The sequence below is a fragment of the Lygodium microphyllum genome, chromosome 12, assembly GCF_053477565.2.
Source record: "Lygodium microphyllum isolate KBCC chromosome 12, Lygodium_microphyllum_v1.1.10, whole genome shotgun sequence".
NCBI classification, from domain to species: domain Eukaryota; kingdom Viridiplantae; phylum Streptophyta; class Polypodiopsida; order Schizaeales; family Lygodiaceae; genus Lygodium; species Lygodium microphyllum.
This window is the reverse complement of record NC_141146.1, coordinates 153,148,662-153,173,017: the sequence shown is the minus strand read 5'-3', so window position 1 is coordinate 153,173,017 and position 24,356 is coordinate 153,148,662. Positions and strand designations below refer to the sequence as shown.

Below are 24,356 nucleotides of genomic sequence, written 5' to 3'. Positions count from 1 at the left end.
CCTTGGATTCTGAAATGGATCAGATGGATCTACTTTTCTTCATGGTGACCTAGATGAAGAGCTGTACATGAAACAGCCCGAAGGTTTTGCTATTCCAAGGAAAGAGCATTTGGTTTGTAAGCTGAAATTCAACTTATATGGGCTGAAACAAGCCCCTAGACAGTGGTACAAAAAGTTTGATACCTTCATGCTCAGCCATGGATTTAAATGCAGTCATGCAAATCACTGCTTATACACTAAAAAGGCTAATGATGAAAGTTTCATTGTGCTAGTCTTATAAGTGGATGACATGCTGATTGCAAGAAAGAATAAGAGTACTTTGAATACTCTTAAAAGTCAGCTGAGTTCAACCTTCTCAATGAAAGATTTGGGGACAGCTTAACATATTTTGGGCATACGCATTAAAAGAGAGAGAGGGCAGCATTTGTTGTTTCTCTCACTGGACAAGTACATTAGCAAAGTACTTAACAGATTTAATATGACTGATGCTAAGCCTCTTGGTGTGTCTTTATTGCCACATACAAAGCTTAGAAAAGCTAATTGCTCAAAGGATGATGCAGCTGCTAGTGCTATGAAAGGCATACCTTATGCATCAGCTTGTGGTTCTTTGATATATGCCATGGTTGTAACTCGCCCTAGCATTGCTCATGCAATGGGAGTAGTTAGTAGATTCATGTCTAGCCATGGCAAGCCACATTGGAAACCAATGACATGTATATTTAGATACTTCAAAGATACACAAGAGAAGTGTATATGCCATGGAAAGAGTACACTAGAGTTGTAGGGATTCTGTGATTCAAACATGGTAGGAGATCTTGACACTAGAAAATCTACCAGTGGGTATGTCTTTACTTTGGCTGGTGGAGCTATTTCTTGGTGTTCAAGGTTGCAGAAAATTGTGGCACTAAGTACTATAGAGGCTGAATATATTTCAGCCACAGAAGCTTCTAAGAAAGCTATTTGGCTTGGCCCTTTGGTCAAGGATTTTGGTCTCTCTTCACGTACTAGAATGCTTGGTTGTGATAGCCAAAGTGTCATATGTCTACCTAAGAATGCCATGTTTCATGCATGTACCAAACACATAGATGTTTGGTACCACTTCATTCAACAGGTCTTGGATGATGGTCTTGTCACATTGACTAAGGTCAAAACCCAAGATAACCCTACAGATGTTCTCACTAACAGTCTTGCAAAAGCTCAGCATGAGCATAGCATCCAATTGATGGGAGTTGGCTAGCTTAAAGGTACCTCTTTGGGCCTTTAAGTGAGAGGTTGTTGGGTGTAAAGTCCCCTTTAATCTCCGTGTGTATAAACTTATATGGGTATGAACACACCCTTACTTGTACCCTAACATATAAATACATTTTATTCTTTATGTATCGTGACTAGCTAGTACACTCATCTTGGGATTCTCTCACTCTCACACTCCATTGCTCTTGCTCCATTTCAAACTTGCATTCCCATTGCATACTCCTCGCAACACTCTCACCGTTGTCTATTGTGTTTGCACCTAACAACTGTTGTGCAAATTCTCTCTCTCCTCAAGTACCTGCGTTTTTTGTCTTTCTCTCTCCTACACTGTCGTCTACATCAGATCCAACCTTCCTTGGCTGCATTTATTGGTATTCAACACTTGGAGGCTGCCTTTACTATGATTTGGGATCCATTCAGAGTACGGCACACTCTATAGCTCATAACCTCTGCCTCGATCCTAGAGATACGAGAGTTTGAGATTTAGTATTCATTGCATAGTGTGTTTGTTGCATAAGAATTGTATATTCACTTTGTTATTCATTGTGTTTAGTGTCTTTGAGTATCCTAACCCTAACCCTAACTGTGTTTTGAATTTATCAGTCTGTGCTTTGTCATACCATTGGTTTCATGCTTTTTACGTTTAGAGCATTTCTTCACATGGTATCAGAGCTAGGTACTCTCTGAGAGACATTGGCCTTTGATCGGAAAGCTCATTCGCGAAAGCAGGAACAACAGAAGGGTCAGATGACTTCAAACACATTCACAACATCGCTCCAATCTCCACAGCTAAACATGGACAGAAAGGATCAAGAGTGCGCCTCCCAGCTTGTTATTGCCCGATCTGATATGGGCGGAGAACCATCAAACTACCATGGAGTCCATAGACCATATCAAATTTCTGCCGCCACTAAGTATGATCTTATTCTTGCGCATAGGGCTCAGCAAGAGATTGAAGATAAGCCCAAGTTTTCTCCTTTAGATTCAATACACAAAACTAATAATCTTGCGGGACCTTTGGAATTTGCACTATGGATTGGCCATCCGCAAGTGGAACCTAACTCGGATTACACATTACTTCCATAGTACTTCTTTTCTCCAATAAAACCTATTATTTCAAATTCTATGGCAACTAATTCTGTATTTTTTGTTGGATCAAGAGATACTTATCAAGAAGGGACTCTTCAAAACAAGCTTTGGTTTTTGAGTAATGAGGAAGACATATATTTCTTCATGAACTCAAAACTAGGTAAGAAGCTAAATAAAAAACTTGTAAGTATTCCTATATCCTTCCCTTTCCTTCAAATGATTTTATTTCTCATGGTCAATATGGAGTAGGTGCAACTTCATCAAGTGCCTTCAATGAACAAAAGAAACCTACGATGTTTCCCACAACAACATCTATCACAAATCCATTTGGGCTCCCACCCCCATCCCTTCCTCATCTTCCGCTACACTTTCCTTTCACCCTCCATTAAGTGCATCTATGTTTCCACAACACACCACACCAAGGGGTTCTCCATTAGGCACAACCTTTAGAACTCCTTTCTCTTATTCGAGTGGTGTCCCTATGATGGAAGCTCATCCCCTCTCACACACACTTTCGAGTTTTCCCCCTCGAGGGCATTCTTCAAGTTGTTTGGTACCGCAGTTTCCCTCTATGGCATTACCTAGTGGACCATCTGATCATTTTGTAGTACCCCAACCAACATTTAGACAAGGCAGCTGTAATTCTTTTTTATAGCGGATGATTTCTCTAGATACATGTGGGTATACTTGCTCAAACATAAGTCTAATGCTTTCACTTATTACAGTGCTTGAGTGTTACTGGTCCATAACCAAACTAGTCGTTGTGTGGGTACACTATGAGAAGTGATTCTGATAGCAAGTATACCTCCAACGATTTTTTTGAGTCTACGGGAGCAGGATATTGCACGCCGACTTACCTCTACCAACTCCCTTGCACAGAATGGAGTTGTAGAGCATAGAAACTAAACTGTCCTAAATATAGCACACTCTATGTTGTTTGCAACAGAGCTCCCTGAGCGCCTTTGGGTCGAGGCTCTTAACACTTCAGTATACATCCTCAACCGATGCCTGACTACAACTGTCCATAAAAAGACTCCGTAGGAGACATTTTTTGGCTCTTGGCCTGTTATTTCTCACTTCAAAGTTTTCGATAGTCATGCTTATATGCACACTTCTAATGACAAGATAGGAAAGCTCACCCCTCAAGCAAATCTTTTGATTTTTATGGGCTATTCTTTTGAAGCAAAAGCTTCAACGAACAAGGTGATCGTTAGAAGAGATGTTGCCTTTGATAAGAGGGATCGTTTATTTGACGAATAAGATGATTGCTAGAAGGGATGTCGTCTTTAATAAGAGGGACATCATGTAGTCCTCTACACTGGACTCTTCGTCCTCCCTTCACTCACATCATTTGAAATCGTGCCTCCTGAGCCAGATCTACTGCCCGCTCCTAACCTTCTTGCAAACACTTCAGCTCCCACGCCTCCTCCTAAGACCTGTCACCTTGTTGGTACCAACAGACCGTGCAAAATTGAGGGATTCTTCCACCCGATCTCACTCCGGAGAGCCCGACAAGATCTGCTCGGCTCGCCCCTCATGCTTCATATGCATCATTGTTTACAACTGATTACATTGCACATTCTAAGCCAGACAGTTTGCAAGAGGCTCTCCAAGACCCTCTATGGCCTGAGGCCATGGAAAAGGAACTGGACAATATTGACCAGAATGAGACTTGGACCCTGGTGGATCGTCCTAGTCACAAGAAGGTCATCAGGACAAAGCGGATCTTTAGAACCAAGCAAAAGGTTGATGCTACTTTAGACAAATACAAGGCTCGCCTTGTAGTACAAGGTTTCAGGCAAAAGCGTAGCATTGACTATGAAGAAACCTTCACACCTATATTGCTCACTTGACATCATTTCGTTTGTTGATCGTACTTGCCACTCACCACGGTTGGCCGATCTATCACATGGACGTCAAAAGTGCATTTTTGAATGGTTATTTAGAGGAGAAAGTCTATGTGGAGCAGCCTCCCATCTTTTCTTCTACTAACCACACCGACAAGATATTTCGCTTACAAAAAGCTCTTTATGGGCTGAAGCAAGAGCCGAGATCTTGGTACCATAAGATGGACGAGTTCCTACGGACTCATGGATACCATTCTATCCCCCTATGATCCAAATCTATACATGTGCACCACTAGCGCGAAGATCAGCTATATCCTGCTTTATGTTGATAATATACTACTCCCTAGCTCAGATTTTGCAACTCTAGCCGAAATTAAGGCACATGTTTGCACTACCTTCGAGATGACAAATTGAGAATTGTTGTCTTATTTCTTAGGGATGGAAATTGTTAGAACCGAGGGAAGTATTTTTCTGTCACAGCAGACCCTACAGCTAATGGAACACTATTGCTCTGATCAGACACGACTAGTGGCCACGCCTCTAGATCCCACTGTCCATCTACACAAAGATACCTCAAGTTCACCTTTTAGTTCTATACCTATCGATCTATTATAGGGAAATTACTCTAGTTAATTCATACTAGGTCAGATCTTGCATTCTCAGTTAGTTTGCTTAGTTAGTATATTAATGCAACTAAAATATCTCATTGGGTTGCTTTTCTTCGTGTGTTAATATATTTAAGATATACCTATAATTTTGGATTAACTTAGGGACATGGTTTATGTTTCCAAGGGTACACTGATTTTGACTAGGCGGGAGATCCTAACACCAAACATTCTCATGGTGGCTATCTCTACACCTTAGGCACGGCACCTATCTCTTGGGCCAACTGTAAACAAGAGATGGTGGCAACTTTCACAACCAAGGCTAAGTATGGGGCTCTCTTCTATGGTACTACGAAGACCATCTATCTGAGGAACTTGCTAGCTGCACTTCAATTCCCTTATAAGTCACCTACAATTGTCTACTACAACAACCAAAGTGTCATTGCTCTTGCAGGCAATCCTATCATCTCCCCACTGACACAACACAAGGAAGTTCACTACTATTTCACCAAAGAGCAGGTTAAGCTAGGCACCATTCACCTAGAGTTTGTGTCATCAAGCGACGACTTTGCAAATATATTTACCAAGGCAATCAACCGGCTAGTTCTCCAATATCTTCTACCACGGATTCGCTTGGGTACACCCTTTGCTTCTTATTAACAGGGAGAGTGTGCTTTCCTCTTACTTCTCCTTCCGGTTTGAGAGGGGGCAATTTCCTTCTCTTGATAGTGCCAGTGATTATGTTTACAACTTTTTACTTTCAAGCATTTATTTATTATATATTATGAACATTTGTAACCTCATTTGCACTATCAAGATGGCATGATTGTAAAAGGGCGCTTGGACAAGTGAATAATTACCCTGCGAGGACAGTGTTGCATCACATTCTGCATGAGCATGAATATTTGCATCCTCCTTTGCAATATTCCATGCATTGGCATACATCTATGCACATTTATCCCTTTTTTATCACCCTTGGAGTAGTCGACTCTAGATCCACCATTATCATGGCATTGCACATAGTAGTCTCCAAAGGCACTACTTTTCCTATGCTTGCTTACTTGTCTTGCCTTTCTCTCCACATATTCTCCATTTGATTGATATATACACACCCACTTAGAAATCCCTAGGCACTTACCCTAGTAGTGTGTGGGATTGTGTTGCATGTTTTTTGAAAGTTATGGGGCTATCCATCCTTCTTTTCCCGTACTTTGGGGCACAGTGACTCAATAGGACGAAATTTGATTTCAAGCCATCACTTATGCTAAATCTTTTAAACAAATCACACAAAAAAAAACAAAACAAAATCAAAAAAATCAAAAAGTCCATTGTTGATTCCATCTGTCTTTGCAAGACTTGGTAGGCCCATAGGCAACCAACGAGCATCCTTGGTCCGATGCCCTAGCCTCTTTGGGGTAATCACTTGGACTCCCTTAGTAAGATAATCATTGCCTCTATAGCCTTGGTAGGTCCTTGGGCAGCCGATGCGCACCCTTTGCCCAATGCCTTGGCTGTGTTTTGATTTTCTATATGCCGCCCTAACATTCTCTCACTACTCTCTGCAGTAATTGCACCTAACAGCTATTGTGCAGATTTTCACTCTCCTCAGATACCTACGTTTTTAACCTCTCTCTCCTACATTGTTGTCTGCATCAGATCTACCTTTCCTTGGCTGCGTTTACTGGTGTTTGACACTCAGGTGTTGCCTTTGCTATGATTCGGGTTCTGTTTGGAGTATGATACACTCTACAGCTCATAACCTCTGCCTTGCTCCCAGAGATACGAGTGTGAGGTTCAATATTCACTGTATAGTGTGTTTGCTGCATGAGCACTATATATTCATTATTCATTCACTTTGTTATTCATTGCGTTCACTGTCTCTGAGTTATCCAAACCCTAACCCTAATTGTGTTTTGAGTTTATATGTCTGTGCTTTATCATATGATTAGTTTCATGCTTTTTGCATTTAGAGCATTTCTTCACGGCCTTAGCCCACTAAATCACACGCACAAACTCACCCATGAACCGGCATACCTACTAACACACTCTCTTAGATCATGCGTGATCTAATACAATACAATATACAATGATAATATCCCATCATAGGATATGCAAAAATGTCCACCAGAGTAGAACCATGGATATCCAAGTAATGGGTGCAAAAGCCACCAACAAGGTGTCCTAGAGAGAACCTAATGTCAATGTCGATCGTACCAACTCCTGAAAATAGAGAAGAACCAAAGCAACTCTCAATGTCTATCAACAATGTCTCACAATAGCATACAAGACCATCCTGTCAAAAGATACCCTTGAACTTATGTGGAATCCCCACCTTTGGCCAAACTGCCAAAGTATCTGCTCATGTGAGCTCAGACTAGGAACCAACCCCACTCTCTGTCCAATACCAACCCTTTATGAACCTAGATGTCAATTCTAGCTCCAAGATTTGAACCTAACAAACTTCAATCGATGTGTCAGTGGCATCCCTCTTTGGAACTTATATACCTATATACCTATATAGATGAGGCTCACCTACCCTATCTCACTACCCTCTCACACTCCCTCTCTTGCACTAGAGAGTCATGAGGGATGACCACATCACCTGTACTAGAATACAACAGAGGAAGGCGCACCTAAGCCCTTCCTGTGATCAAAAGACAAGGATCCCTTCCATACCTTTGCCTTCTCTAGGCTGAAGGATCTGGATCGGAGTCTAAGGAAGAGAATGACCAGCAGAAGAGTTTGAATCTTACGTCTTCTTCTCCTTCTTCTTCCTCAAAGCTACTAACTCTTTACAGTCCTTCCGCAAGTGTCCCTTCTTACCATAGTAATAACACTCGACCTTCGACTTCTTCTCGTCACCCCTCTTGAAAGCTACAAGAGCCTCACCAAAACCTATATAATGAGACAGAAACATGCCCTACACATGCAAAGATGTATTATGCTCAAGCACCATGGAGGACACATGGGTAAAGGTCACAAGTGTCAAGGATGCCTGTGCCCGCAAAGCATTGGCCACTCCATCAAACTGTCAAGAGGAGGGGGTGGCGGGCGCTATAGAGTATCATCCCCACAAGATGTGCCTTTGCAAGAGTAGACTACATGCATCGAAGCTAGTCTTGTACCTATGTAACACGTAGCAAAAATAACTAAATAGTGTCCTTAGGCTCAAACTTTATCTGATGGAGTTGTCCATAAAAAGTGACTGCGCACATAGTGGAAGGTGCCTCATATAACATCTGAACACTCCCACACTAGAAGAAGGTGGAGCTTGAGGCTTGCCTTGCACAATAGCAAGCATACATCACGAGATCCTAGCTCCTAAACTAAGAGCTCTCTCTAGCTCAAGCGACTACTAGCACAAATGCACCTATCAAGCTGACTCAAGCCACTTGCCCCTTGTGTGGGTAGACTAAAAAGGATAGCTACTTGTTGATAAGACTTTGACCTAAGTTATTAATCTCTCTGCCTATCTCCGAGCTTCCCCAAGCCTCTCTACTAGCCTCATGTTCAAGAGAGGGTGGAAGTAGGGCATGTTGATTCTAGCCAATACATTCGTCTAATCATTGATGCGGACCTTGAGCGAAGCTTTCTATATGCATTGATATCATTTGTTGATTATTCAAATCTTGGAGCTTGTTTGACTCTCAAGTCCAAGGGTTTGGATAGTGAGAGGCTTTACTCCTAGTTTGTTCCCATGAGGGGGGCACTTCAAATCTAGCTAAAGGCAAGGAATCCATGGTCACATATGCTTTTTGCGAGGAGTCATAGCCAGAGCTAAAGTCTTGGAGCATTCCCAATGATGCATTAGGGTACTCTGAGTATCTTCTTTGATCATCACTTCACATCATTTTATGTACTATGGAGGTATAGGTTTTTGGCAAACCATTGTTGTGGTGTGGGACATGGTGATGGTTTTTAGCAAACCATTGTTATGGTGTGGAACATGGTGATGGTTTCTAGGGGATTTTTCTTCCCCATTATTGTAAATGTTATTGTATTGACCACCCATGATCTGAGAGAAGGTGCTATTGGTGTATATTTCATGGGTGTTAGGCCCTTTATTAGGCTTTATATTAGGCAGCTTTATGGGCAATTGGGTTGTGGACATATGCTAGGGCTTGCAAAAGAAAACATCCAGTGTATGACCATGATTGAGACACAAAGATCTCAAAATGAATACAAAAGTGCGAAACACAAACACAACTCGTAAAAATACAACAAAGAAGAAAGAGAAATTTGGAGTGAATGAATGAATGTTCTAAATGAAGGAATGAGTGTACAAGATGTGCAAAGAGAGAGTTGTCAAACAATCACTGCCTCTCGTGGGAGTGGGCTGAGGTAGGTGTCTATGTGTGTCATCCACCGGAGAAAGATCCCAAGTGCTCTCACCACCAATTGGAGCACACTCTAATGAAGTAAAGTGCTGAAAACACAAAAACGGCATGTTGTAGATGATGATGGCATCAACAAGCTGGGGCAAAACATAGCCTATAGGAGTTGCCAAGCCAAAGGGTGAGAGCTCGAAATGACCACAATAGCAAGTCAAATGAGGCACTTAATGGATGGAGGCTAAGAAGAACATGGGGTAGCCTGCAAAACAAGGGATGAATAGAGTAGTTGGACAACCTCCTATTTATAAATGTGAATCCTCCCAAAGTTTGGATGTTTGCTTATGCGACACAAAAACTTTGGTAAATTTTGAGTTTCGGGGCTACTTTAATGGGCTAATGTAGATGTGATGTGCAACGCATCTTTTATAGCTTAACATCTCCTCTTAGGCCCAAAACTAGAACTGAAAAGGGACTACAAGCATAGCTCACCCTATGTTTTTATAACCTCGAGACATCTATCGGTCAATAGATACACACCAGCTACCCAAGAACCTAGCAAGACAAGATATAATGCAAAGGGTAGGTATAACACAAAAGAGAGGCCGATAACAAAGACAAATGCCGAAACCTATAGATACCAAGTGAAAGATATAAGCCCCCTCTCAACCACGGATGTCAATGCCGACAGAGGAAGGGGAACCTATTGTCCATCTTCATGTAGTGCCAAGAACCATGATGAAGAATGAAGCTAATAATGAAGGTAGACTTGCATAGCAACTAAGAAACATGTTTCTTTCAGTTTGAAACTTACGAAACGTTTCTAAAAGTAAGAAACGTTCTAAGAGCAAAAAACATGGGTTTTTTTTGTGAGTTGGAATACAAAACATGGTTTTTTTTACAAAAACTGTTGTGCAATGTTAAACATAATGATGATGATATGTAATGACTTGTGAGGGCTCAAAATTTTGAATGAGAGAGTGATTTTTTTATGATTTTGTTTAGTTATTGGACTTTGTCAATCTAGTATCTATTCTTGTCTTGAGAGTTGATTATTATACGACTTTAGTCTTGTTTATGAGTTATTTATGATATATTATGATTCATTCTCCATTTTGACATTTTGTCAATTTGTTTTGAAATGAGAATCATGATGTTACAACTTGACTCAATCCATATTGTAGAGAGGCTATTTACATGTTTATTTCAATTTTCTTTGTATGATATATATGAATCATAATGTTTGAGTTCTAAACCATAGTATAGCTTGTCCAAAGACTAACTTTGATATAAGTGACAAGTCAATAATGGATCATGGATATGTAACGTATTATCCTCAATTGACTCTATTATCACTCGAGCTCAATTGGCTATTCTTTGTTTAAGAGAGAGTTCCATAGAGCTTTAGAACCTCTTATCCTAGTCAAAACTATTAAAAATCCCTATGTAAAAAAACATGTGTTTCTTATTTTACCCCCTCTTGAAAAGAACTTACGAAACACGTTTTTAACATTTTATTTCTAAACTTTTCTGACATTTCTAGCTGCTATGTAGACCTGGCACCCCTTAGCTAGAAGAGACAAAGGAGAATCAGCCATATGACGACACACAACATGCCTGTATTCAATCTCAGAAGAGGGCTCCACTGCCGACCAAGTGGCGTAGGCAAGCCTAAATCTCAACCTTGGGAGAAAGCTCCATGCAAGTCGAGAATTGCCAAGATAGCAGTCCACCATGCAAATGGATCTAATGGATAAAGAAGGAAAACCTAGCACACCCCAACTAAAAGAGTGGAGGAAGAGTCAACCACCAAGGCAGTCAGGATGTGCCCATACTAAGTATCGTGCATATACTTGAAACTCAACCTTGAGAGATGGCTCTTGTGCCAGTCAAGAATACAAAGGGACAACCACCAAGGTAGCAATCCATCTAACATAATAAACAAACAAACTACTAGTGAACAAAATTAAATGATAAAAACACCTCAACTGAAAGGAAAGAAAAATGAATGCCAAGTGAAGAAAAAACATGCCCAAGACCTAATCTCAAGAGAGAAGATATTATCTCCACCTCCATGCTAATGGAGACAATAATCACCAAGGCAAGAACCGAACACTTCAGCCCAATTAGGACTAGTAAATACCTGCAATGTTACTCCTGAACTAGAATACAAAACCCAACATGAAAGGATCTAGAAAGAAACCCGCATATCAAATGTTTCAGATTGAGATGCTTTGGATGTTATGCTAAATGAAAAATAAAACTAACTAAGTGCTAGAAGCAACAAAAGTAAATGAAAGGTAACTAAGTGTGCAACAAAAGACTTGGAAAATGCTAAAGTACAACCTATAGGAAATGGAGTCTAGCTAGCCTAAGGTTCCTAGGGATGGCCTAAGACACCTAAGAAACTAGCCTAGAGGAAGGTAATGACTGAACCAATTAAAGATGCCATAAAGGGAAATGATAAAGCCTAAGGTTCCTAAGGATGACCTAAGGTGCCTAAGAAACTAGCCTAGAGGAAGCTAATGACTAAACCAATCAAAGATGCCATAAGGCACTGATTGAGGGGAAGATCCAATATCCACCACACTAGTAGCCACTGGTGACTAATAAACATGGACTCCAAGGGGTGGAGAAACTAGGCTACCTCCCTAGGAAAGGTCCCCTCTCAACCTCCTTGGAGTGGCACTACCATTGCCAAAAGGAGCTAATGTTGGTTTGGGAATTGGCATGTGGATGGTGTGATTTTGAGTGTGGGTCTAATACCCTTGTCCTTTGATCAAAGCAACAATTGTCATCTACATCGCCAAGTTTCTAGCAAAATGTACAAAACCTATTTTTTTTATATTTTTTAAAGGCAAGTAATACCAGGAGGGCCTTTGTGAAGTTTAGACTCTATTGCTCCCTTTTTCTTTCAAAGGAGGAGACTGAGCATCAACATCAAAGCATGGTCCATGTTTAGGATCATTCAAGGAGGGTGGGACAAGGTCTAAATACATAGGTAATTCCTTTCCACTCCCTAAGTCCTTCAAAGAAGGAGGTGACTCATCAACAGAAGAAAGGAGTTTATGCGTTTGAGCAACTGCATAGGGTAATACAGTATGTAGAAGGGGGATTCCCCATGCGACAAGACCAAAGGATAGAGAATAACACACTTGAAGATATGGAGGAGGTGCATAGTGTGCAAGTGGCCTTCCTGGCAACAAAGCACTTCGATGCAAAGTGGTACACCTCAAGTGTCTAGTAATGGCCTAAAATCTAAATGTACATCAAAGCAGATAACCTGTGGTAGGTCTAAAATAGGGATCTAGATTGAATGTAGAGGAATCCAAGAGTGAAGTAAAAGTGGAAGACAAGGGCGAGAAATGTAAAGGTGAAAGTGAAGCACCAAACTCAAACTCAAATGAAATGGAAGATAAAGGATTACCTTGTGAAATGTCTCCAATCATAGAGTTTTCTTCTAATCCATACTAGTGCCGAATTGGGTCTCCCAAGTGACTCACAATCCGTCCCTACACAACTAAAGAAGAAATGTAGAGTCTAGACGTAATCAAACTCGTACACAAATGGATTGTACAAACCTACCATTGTGCTTGATTGTGAAAATTTTGAGCTTTCAAATGCATCTCCAGTGAAAAGTCTTTCCTAAATTGAGATATGGCCAATCTTGTCAACAGAGCACTCCAACTCAGATGTACCTTGTGAAGGAATATGAAATGAGGAAGAGCTGGGCCTCTATGAATTATCCCTAGAAGAAAGATTAGTAGATGGAGCGTTTTTCTCCACATCAAGACCATAATGCCTCAACAAAGCCTCCATTGCAAGAGTAGCTTGCTACTTGAGAAAATGTCAAAGAATCTGAAGATGGAGTGTTCTGAGTCATCGTAAATCAACATGTGACATAGTGTAATCAAGCATAAACCAAGCAATCCATGATAGCCTCAAGTTAGCTCTTTAGAAGAGCACCGGCTCTAATACCATGTGGAGATATACTAGGATTTGCAAAAAAACGTGAAGTGTACGACCACAACTAAAACACAAAGAACTCAAACACAAGCACAAGAATGCAAAACGAAAAACAGCAAAACAAAAACGAAGAAGAAAGATGGCTCTTGTGAGAATGGATTGTGGCAGGTATCAATGGGGCACCTAATGGATGGAGGCTGGGAAAACTGGGGTAACCTGCAAAACAAGGGATGAATAATGTGGCTAGGCAACCTCCTATTTTTAGATGTAGATTCTCCTAGAGTTTGAGTGTTTGCTTATGGGACAAAGAAACTTCGGTAAAATTTAAGATTTGGGGCTATTTTAATGAGCTAATGAAGACTTAATGTGTAATGCATCTTTTTTAGATTAACATAAATGCAGTCCATTTCGGGCTAGCTTATTTGTCTGAAGTTCACTTCACTCTTGTTGTATCCAATCACATCCCCTTGGAGAGAGGGAGACTAGGTATACTGCTGGTCACCACACATGCCATTCACCTAAGTGGTTTGTATGATACATGTCATGAATTGTGTTATGGATTTCATTGCCCATTCATTCATTGTTTTAGTCTTTGTGTTCTCTTTCATTATTATTTCCTCTCAATGTTTAGAAATTGTGATTCTTCCACTTCCATTACTCCTTCTCATGGCCCAAACCCATGCCAACCTTTCCCATACACAATTGGCACCCTATGTTCACATGGTAGTCTATCTATAAGTCGCTCCTCACCAAATTCTTATCATCAAAAAAGCTACCTTCCCCACTTTAATAGTGGTCCCATTTGTAGTGTCAAGGTAAGAAGTTGTCATTGTTGAACTTTTCTTTGACTACACGATAGCCAACTCCACCCTCAATACCTTGATATCAATAGGGATACAATGTCCACAAACTTCCACATAACATCATTAAGTACAATGAGAAAAAGAGCAGAAAGTAGAAACCTCTTAGACCTAATACAAAACCACATCCTCGTCTAGCTCATTCCCCTCCTTGTGATGCTACAATTTATCGTCTTTTATTGTGAAGAAGTAGAAAATGATTGAGTGCATCTCAATCCATGTGCTTTTTCAAATAACAGTCATGGCATCCATAAGACTTTTGTATATGAAGAATATTGAATCCCTCAGTTTTCCACACTTGAGCAAGAGCATTATCCACCTTTGCCATCGTGAGTTGCCATTGGGCTTCAAGATGGTGAGGTTCTTCACTATCACCACTTTTCTTCTCGGCAACACTATCACAAAACAGTTCTATCAAGCATAAAGCCTTGTGGAAGAGTCCATTATCAGCATGAAGCAAGTGTCTCCTCTCCATCCACTTTTTTCAGTATTCACAACAATAAGATTGAAGGAGGCAGCTGGAAGTCTATGATGGCAAGCAGTATGATCTGCATAGCCATGGATTTAAGAACCTTCCGAGGAAAAAGCTTTCATGACGAACTTAAGACAGACCAAGGTAATGATCTCAACTCTTCTTGGAGATGGCAGAATAGATTTCTTCTATGCAGATGGAGAAGGAGAGGTGGTTTCATCCTATCTTTAACTTTCTCACATTGGTTTCAAGAATTGTTAAACTTTTAACTTTAACATCCTTTTCTTTCGTAACTTCAAAAAACACACAGAAAATTTATTTCCCTTTGGTTGAAACTCAAATATTAAAGAGCTTTACGAATTCCCATCTTTCTTTCCAGCACACGTAAAGGGACCACAACAAATACCTTTCCGCAATCGTGCTTTTTCCTTCATTCGGTTTTCTCCCCCCGTCACATAGCCAGGAACTAGCCATTGGAATCGATGCACCAGCTGCCTTGCAACTTCATAGACCTGCAAGCATAACTCCCGTGTGGGGACAAGCACCAACGCTGCTGCCAAGTCAATTAAAGTGCTTCACTGAACACTTCATGTCAGAAGACATTTACATCTGATTTTCTCAAATGAGAAACAAAAAGTACCATATGTGCCTTCTGCCCGGGTGATCTTCTTCATATTGGCCTGCAGTTTGTGAACAACAGGTGCCAAGTAAACAAGGGTTTTCCCAGTTCCCGTCTCTGCATTCACAAGCCTACACAAAAGCTTTGTTAAGGTAGCATGTTTGTCCTTTACACATGCACACACATGGCATGCAAATTAACCACAGAACTAGGTGTAATTAAAGGATACAAATCCCTGTCTGATAGGAAGGATGGTATGGCAGCCTGCTGGATGTAAGTAGGAGTGGTGAATCCCATGCGAGCTGTCAAGAGCAAACACAACCACCAAAAAAACAAGCCATCAAACAGCAAGACAAGATAAAGGCTTGAGGCTTTGCCATTCAGAGACAAATGCCATGGTGTAAATTCAGCATTGCCAAAAAATTCTTGAGACAAATGCATAGTGCACTGAATTCCATCCTTGAGCCTTTGTTGTTCACAGACAAATGCTAGTGTACTGAATTCTAATCCCTAGTCATAGAAACATGAGCCGAGAAATAGGAACAGGGAATGGAACAGGAACACAAAACCTAGGGAGTGGAGACAGGGATGGCATTAAAACAACATGTAAAGATTAGTTTTAATCACTTTTCTCACAATTGATATGCATTCCTAAAGACAAGACATAATACACAAGGATGGATCATTTTAGCTTTAACTTCATTACCATAATTAGGTTGGTAATATCCAACAAGCTCCAATAGATCACAAAAAGCCTGAAGACCGAAGTAGAATGAGTCTGAATGACATGAAATGTGGCACTAACAACTATAGGCAAAAGACTCAAGACTCAAAGAGTCAATACTAACAAGTGAAGTAATGTATACTGAATTACAAGCTAGTAAACTGTTTAAACCATATGCCATAAATAGTGAACTAAGCTGCAAGTAATATGCCAAAAAGGCTACAAGGCTACTAGTCTCAAGTGTAAAGGCCCAGAGGGCAACCGCAAGTCCAACCATCAATGGCAACATCTCTAGCATGGCCCAACAGCCCAAGTGTCATATGACATACATAATAAAAAGCCTCAAGGCTGCAAGCTAATCACTAAACATCATCATGGTCTGAAGCTGCCCCAGCTGCTCCTGAAATGCCAACATCATGATCATGAGAACTACCAGATGGTGCATCCCTTTGAGCATCAGTATAATACTATTGCATAGATCTGTAAATTTGCACTGACAAACATCAAATCATTTAGAGACTTCTTCAGCAATCTTCCGACTCCAAAGGGCGTCCTTTGTGCTACGACACCCTTGTATCACATTCACTTCATTATTTCATTCATTCATCTAAGTTTCTCTTCTTTTCTTCTCCCAGTGTTTGCCATACACACTCTGTGTTTCTCCCTACAAACTAAAACTGGTCTATGGCTCACACAAAGCGGTAGTTCTTTCAATTAACACCTGGTTTTTTTCACACACACACACCCACAAACAGAGACCTCGCTCCCTCGCTCAACACCAGGTTGGCCCCGAAGAACGGTGCTCCTCTCGGTATTTCTTTATCAATTAAAAGATGGAAAGTTACAAAAATGAAATGTTCCAAAATACATAACCTGTGAACAGTTGGTTTTCATCTTTTATGAGTAAATCTCAACTGCATAAGGATGGTACAGCATCACTAGAACAACATCCCTATTAGAAAAGCATTTTCTATGTCCATAACTCAATGATTCATGTGCAGAATTGTAATCTGCAGAATTCTGTATTCACTGTTCCTACTGTCCAACATATCCAGAACAACATCCCTTTTAGGAAAGCATTTTCTGTGACCATAACTCAATGATTCATGTGCAGAATTGCAATCTGTAAAACTTTGTATTCACTATTCTTACTGTCCGGCATATCCAAAACAACATCCCTTTTACCCTAGCATCATTCCAGTAATAAAACAATCCCACAAACAGCACTAAATCAGAGCTGAAAACCATGTTCCTGTGTGGCATGGCCATCACTTTCTTTAGTTCTTGCATTGGAGAAGCCAACAGTTGCTCCTGAACCTGGAGTGAGGCTCTTGGCTCAATAGAAGTGCAAAGGAAACACAGAACTATACCTTTGATGGAATCAGCCCATCATGCAAAGCATTTCCTCTGAGAATAGAGAGAGAGTTGACCAGAGGGAGCAAGCTCTACCTCCGTACATGAGTCAGAGATGAAGAAGTACTCTCCATAGCTGATGAACTTGCAACAATCTGCCCTCAGCTCCTCAAAACTTCATTCTCAGATCTACCCCTCATGCCTATTACATTTTTTTAAAAGTGCTCTTCTCTCTCTCTCTCCCTCTTTTGGGAATTTGTGCCACATGGCATACATGTAACAATTTTCTCGTTTAAACCTTCCGGTCTAAAATTCTCCATGATCGGTGCAAAATTTGACCTCAGCACAGACCAGAGAATTAATCCTCGTGCAAAAACGAAGATAATGAGCGAACAGATTCTAAGGTCAAAAAATAGTAACTCCCTAAATCTTAGGGATGGTAACCCCTGCATTCCTCAAATTGTTCTAAGCAACTTTTATCATTGCAACCACATCAAAAAGTGTAATGTGGCTCAGTTACAATGACTTTTATTCCGTGAGCATTCTCGCATGTGCATCTTCTGTCTTGGCCAAGCTCATTGTCCTACACCATCTCCAATGGGTAAGCACACAATCCCAAACCATTGGCATTCTATTCTTCAATGCCCATTCAATATGGAACCGGTCCTAAGGCTCAGACAAAGCATTAGTCCAATTTGTCCCAATGGCTGCCTCTTCTGGCCATGAAAAGATTCCGGCTTAATCCAAGAGAACTCTGGGGGTAAAAAGCAACAGCAACTAAAGAAAAGAAAAATAAAGTATTTGTATAAGTAAATAAGAAAAGCAACTGCAAAAAGTATCACCACTTGGTGACACAAACCCTACTGTCTCTCTAGTTGCTCAGTCATTTCTTGACCTGGTATCAAAAAATACCTATTTTTCTTGACAAGCTCCTTTTAGAGTCTACATTTCTTCTTTGAGTCAGTTTAGGAGTGTTCGTCAATCAATTTCCAGCCTATGCTATCCTATCAAGCAGTATCTAGCCTTACTAAGAGTCTGTGCTTATCTTCTTCTCTTCCTTAGCAAGTGCTTTGTTGGTTGCTGCAGTCTCCTCCATCTCTGGCATGGACAATAGGCTGGATATTCTGTGCCTCCATCACCGTCACCATCTCTGTCACTGTCAATGCTGCTATCATCATTTCAGCCTAATTTGGTGCCCTTACTGACGCCTCGAGCTACATGCAAGGACTGGTCAATCCACTCCTTTGTATTCGGCATTCTTCTTTAGTTAATGCAAATCTCTCTCTCTCTCTTTTTTTTTCGTAAAAGGTAATTGTATTAATTACGAAAAAGGTACAAGTTTACATGATTACAAGCTACACGATAGCTCTATGCCATCGTGTGTAAAAACTCTATGTCTCTCTACAAGAACTAAACGACTAAAGAGTTACAAAAAGTCATGGCAAAGACGCAAAGGAAATTGCCATATGCCACGGAAGTGTCGAATAAGATCTATCTGCCAATGCAAGAGACCTTTAAGCCTAGCAATATGCCCCTGAACATTAGAGGCGGAATCAAAAAGAAAAGCATTCCGAATGGTCCAGTTATGCCAACAGCCCCAATATCTAAGAAAGTGAAACAAGATCTTCATATGTGGCTGTGTCGATGTGGGGTATTTGGGCTGCACAAAAACCCAATAAAACGGGCATAACGAGAAACCGACCACCGCTCGCCAAACTGCTGACAAGAATGACCAGATTTTCTTAGCGAGAGGGCAAGAAATAAATCGATGACGGGCCGATTCCACACTAGTGGTGCAAAAGAAACAATTGTCGTTGGAGATTCGACGCTTGGAAAGGGCTGAAGCAAGCGGAAGACCACCAATCATCACCCTCCAAAGAAAGACCTTATATTTGAAGGGTGTCTTGTTCAACCAACCCTCCATCACAGTTACCCTCCACCATGACCGGGATTTACGCAACCAACCCTCCATCACAATAACCAGCCGTTGATGATCTTTAATCAGAAGATGATACACCTAGTTAGCTGAAGCCTTTTCTAAATTCAGCTAGCCTGCAAGGTCCCAGTCCACGGGTCCACAGTGGCTTCCAGAACATCTTTAGTTCCAGAGTCAGAAAACGCTTCCTGATTATGTTGAACATAATCGCCAAGCAGAGTGTTGGCAAACTGCTCCCAGTCAATATCCTGAGAGTCCACAGAATCATAGGCAACCTGAGCATAAGAACGATCCTAATGATCCATTGTCTCTTCCGAAGTATGCTTGGTGCATTTGCCCGCAGGCTGGAAGTCAGGACCAGGGGGCATCTCCTCTGTGCAAGGAACCATATCCTCTGGTTCCTCTGTATCAGAATCCGGACCAAGAGCTGCTACCGTTTGGTCTATAAAAGCCATATCCAGACCAGCCATGTTGTATCACTACGTGTGCCGGTTAGAGGCCAAGCCACGAGCTCACGGGAGGCAAAAACGGCGCAGACCTCTGTCTCTCTCTCTCGGGCAGAACGAACCCTGCACTAGACTGACGAAGGGGCTTAGACAGCGCGCGAGCAGGAACAGATACCCGCTGGGCTAATCTGGTGGGAAAATGTCTTCTAATGGTACAAAGAAGCAAGCTTTCTCCACACTTTCGTTGCTTGTTGCAACCTGCGCACATGCACTAGGACAAAATCTTGTAAGCTCATAAAGAGGAAAGATTGAGCTTGAGAATTGAATCATCAATCCTACTTACGGATCACCCACGAGATGGGGAATAGGGTGGGTAACAAACTCCCAAATATTGAAGGTGTCAAGTGTACATTCGACCTTATAGGACTAAAGCAAATCATTGGATCCGAAGAACAAGCACATGTACTATCATAGGTATACGAGGGCCAGGAGGACAGGCCTTGTGGGAGACATGGAGAGAGGGGAGAAGAGATGGATGTCTCTTGAGAAGAAATTATGGATGCTCGCTATTGATGACTCTCCTTCCATGAATGATCACATCAACAGGTTGGAGGATATAAGGGATAAGCTTTCTATGAGTGCACAATGGAAGGACTTAGACTAAGGCTCATGAGCACGAGATGACAATGCATGAAAAACATAATTGCTGACACTTTCTTCCCTGAGCAAGATCATCTCTTCAGAGGATATGGACATGATTTTTTTGACTTAGCTGCCCTATCTAAAATATGATGTCTTCAAACTTCTACACCAGCCTTTTTATATCGAGTACCCTCAAGACTTCCATGTGGGGAGCTTGCCCTGGTTGTCTTGGAGTATGACAAGGGTCTAAAAGAGGTAGCAAGTGGATCCAACTCCACAAAAGCTTAAACTGCAAGTACAGGAGGGGGAAAGAAGAAAAAAAGATTCACATAAGCCTTGATGCCCACACAGTGAAAAGAGGATACATCCTAAGGAGAAGTGTTGGAAGAAGTACCCTCACCTTCGACCAGGAGCGATGGATGGAGCTACATAATCTGAGCCTTCCTCTACCTCTACACCAACTGTTACCCATACATCCGTGTTCCTTCATATCGATGTGTTGGAGGAGCCTTCTTCAGTGGTTGACTCATCTTCAAAGAGCTCTTGGCTCATTAACAGTGGTGCTTCAAGTCATATGACTCAACGAGGAGATATGCTATAGGATCTTCATCCATCCAAGGATCTTGTCATTGTTTGTAACATTTGTGCCTATTAGTAGTATTGGCACTTTGCCATTATAGCTCGATTGTTCCTCTGGCTCCATTTTGGAAGTCCTACCTGTTCTAGACTTGGGCTTTCCACTCCTCTCCATTTATGGCCTTATTAGACTTGGTACTCAGGTTGTCTACACCAAGCAAGCCGTTTTTATTGAGGATTCTTCTCTAGGAACTGTTTAAGCAACAAGTTGGCAGGAGAGTGAGCTCTACAAGCTCCGTTCCCCTTCTCTTATGCAAGGTCCTCCTAGGTAATTGTCTATTACTACACCCGTTCCTACTTGTGCACCATCTCTTCCATAAGTTCCTTCTTGTTACATTTATTGTGTAACTTGTTGGGAAACAAGCGCGAAGGAGGACCGTCCGGGGGCCTTGGGCACCCGAACGAGCTCAAGGGGAGCCTAGGAAGTAAGTGAGTTTAAAAATAGTATAACTCACCTGAAGTTGACAGCTAGCGGGGGAGTCACGATTTCGTTCTGGCCAGCAACTTCCTAGGTGTGGTTGGGTGGAGAGTCAAAGGAATCTCTCGTGCTTCGTAAGGAGAGCCGACAGAGTTCAAAGAGAGTCAACACAAGGGAATAACCATATAACACTGGTATCAGAGCCACGCGATCTGAAGCCGAGCCACGCTCACTACCACTTTGGCCACGTCCTGTCCTACTGCACTAAAAAACGGTAAGCTTTAAATCACGGCTCCTGTGATCGAAGACGGGCGACGTGGTTGGTGTTTAGGGGCCAGGCAACCCCGTAATTTGACTGGGCTGGTGCCCAACTCTAAATGACCCACAATTTGTCTGGGTCATCGCTCAACTTCAGGCGACCCGTAATAGGTCTGGGCCATTGTCCGTCTTCAGGCAACCCGTGACACGTGGCCAGTAGCGTTTTTAATTTTTCGCCCGTCTCCTCTTCAAGCGACCCTGTAAAACGTGGCCAGGGGCCTTTTTTCTCTCTTGGCAGAAAACACGACTGGATTGGTCACACTGGCCGACAGGCTTTGTTCCTACGTGACCTACACACAACCACTATAGATCGGAGGAAAGCCACACTGTTCCTCACGTTCTTTCTACTACTGAACTATAAAGGCCATAAACATCTGTCCTACCTTTGTAATCAGGGAAGTACCCCACCTTTGTCTACAAATTTCTTATATTTTCTTTCCAATTCCAGTATATTGATGGGGGAAAAAGGGAGAGAGGGAGCAACGGAAGACTCTAGTTCTGGGGACCACCCTATGGTGGATCCCCATGAAACTGAAGTGCAAGAAGAACATTGGGAAGAATTTTTTGCTACAAGAGAACAATTTGATGATCTAACTGCTCGTGTGCAAGCACAGGGGGTTCAAATGGAGCTGCTAACTCAAGCACTCACCGAAGTAAAATCCCAATTAGCCTTATTACTAGAAAGGGATAAAGGTAAGGTACAGACCTCATAGATAGAGATGCACACCCTGTTTCTAAACCACCTTATAAGCTAAGTGAAACACAACACCAAGAAGTCGAAAGACAAATTAAGGATTACCTTAATAAAGGGTTTATACAACCCAGCAATTCACCTTGGGCTTTGCCAATTTTATTGGTAAAGAAAAAAGATGGTTCTATGCGACTTTGTGTTGATTATAGAGCACTTAATAAGATAACGGTGAAAAATAAGTTTCCTATGCCCAGAATGGAAGATCTTTTTGATCAATTACAAGGAGCAAAATTCTTCACAAAGATTGGCTTAAGATCAGGCTATCACCAAGTAAGAATTAAGGCACAGGATGTTCCTAAGACAACATTTCGTACTAGATATGGGCATTATGATTTTTTGGTGATGCCTTTTGGCCTCCTTTTATGAAGCTGATGAATAGTGTGTTACGGCCCTATCTAGGATACTTTGTAGTAGTCTTCTTGGATGATATCTTGATCTTTAGTAAATCAAGAGAAGAACATTTGGAACACTTACAGTTAGTATTCCAATTGTTAAGAACCCATTCCCTTTATGCGAAGAAAACTAAATGTGAATTCTTTGCACAAGAGGTCAAATATTTGGGGCATATTATCTCGAAAGAGGGAATCAAGATGGATCCAGAAAAAGTAAGGGCAATCATTGAATGGCCATCTCCAAGGAACCTGGCCATCTCCAAGGAACCTGGAAGAGCTGCAGATCTTCCTAGGTTTTATCTCGATTTTATCATAGATTCATTCGAGATTATGCCAAGATAGTTGTTCCAATGACGGACCAACTTAAAGGGAAAGGGAAGAGTTTTAATTGGGGAACATACCAAAATGAAAGTTTTCGAAAACTTAAGATAGCTATTGCTACACCTCCAGTACTATTAATTGTGGATCCCAATAAACCATTCGTGGTTGAAGCTGATGCCAGTGATAGGACAATAGGCACGGTCTTATTACAAGAGGGTCGACCGGTTGCTTTTAAAAGCAAGAAATTAGACCGTGCAAAACGGAATTATTTTATTTATGAGAGGGAGTTGTATGCAATAGTACATGCAATAAAGAAATTGAGGCACTATCTGTACGGTGCCAAACTTTTGATCTTGTCGGATCATGAAAGCATTAAGTGGCTTAATGACCAACCGGATCTACAAGGGCATAAAGCCAGATGGGCCGAACTCCTCCAAGAGTTCGACTATGAGATAAGGTATAGAAAAGAAAGGTATAATACAATGGCTGATGCGCTCAACAGAATGCCCATCATAAATGAATTGAGTTTTACTCAGTTCACTTCCGATTTGCTTGAATCCTTAAAAGGAAAATGCCAGGTTGATCCGGCATATTCGAACATATGGGAAGCAATAGAAAATGGGGATCCAAATGGAAGAGCCTCCACTGAGGAAGAAACATCTGAGGATGTTCGACAAGGAAATGGAGCATCACGGGTTGCTCAAATGGGATTCAAGTGGAAGAATTTTACCATTGATAATGGTTATTTACTCTACAAGGGTAGGGTCTATGTTCCCTAGAGATGAAGAAATAAGGCGCCAGATACTCTTTGAGTGTCATGATATCCCTAGTGCGGGACATCCAGGAGTTAATAAGACTTGTAGTCTTATTAAAAAGGCAATTCTATTGGCCTGGAATGAATAAGGACGTCTTGACTATGTGGTCAAATGTAATAAATGCCAGGTTAATAAAGCTGAAAGATTGAAAATGGGAGAACTTCTCCATCCATTAGAGATTCCTTCGGGAAAATGGAAGAGTATCTCCATGGACTTTATTGTTGCATTACCCAGAACACAGAGGAGGCACGACTCTGTGTGGGTGATTGTGGATATGTTAACCAAAATGGCTAGGTTTATTCCAACTTCAACTGATGTTAAAATACCAGAATTTGCTAGAATGTTCATAGAGAACATATACCGATTGTATGGCCTTCCGGCAAACATAGTTTCTAATCGGGATAGAAATTTTGATAGTCAATTTTGGCATGTTGTATTTAGGAAGCTGGATACTAAACTTAGCATGAATACGGTGGAGCACCCGCAAACTGATGGGCAAACTGAAAGGGTTAATCAAATCCTTGAAGATATATTGAGAGCATATGTAAGTAAAAGGCAAACTAA

General features: G+C 41.3%; 1 protein-coding gene across 4 annotated transcripts in view; it reads right to left on the bottom strand.

The window, feature by feature from the left end:
* Window positions 1-24,356, bottom strand: part of LOC148028460 (P-loop containing nucleoside triphosphate hydrolases superfamily protein) — an 85,935-nt gene that overhangs the window by 41,266 nt on the left and 20,313 nt on the right. For 3 of the 4 annotated variants that reach the window (XM_087690266.1, XM_087690264.1, XM_087690267.1), the window contains exons 2-4: window positions 15,270-15,342; window positions 15,062-15,171; window positions 14,828-14,974 (exon numbers count right to left, since the gene is read on the bottom strand). In XM_087690266.1, coding sequence (XP_087546392.1) covers window positions 14,828-14,974; window positions 15,062-15,171; window positions 15,270-15,342 — 330 coding nt within the window. The remainder of the gene's footprint in view (window positions 1-14,827; window positions 14,975-15,061; window positions 15,172-15,269; window positions 15,343-24,356) is intronic. The other variant, XM_087690265.1, reaches the window with a different exon arrangement.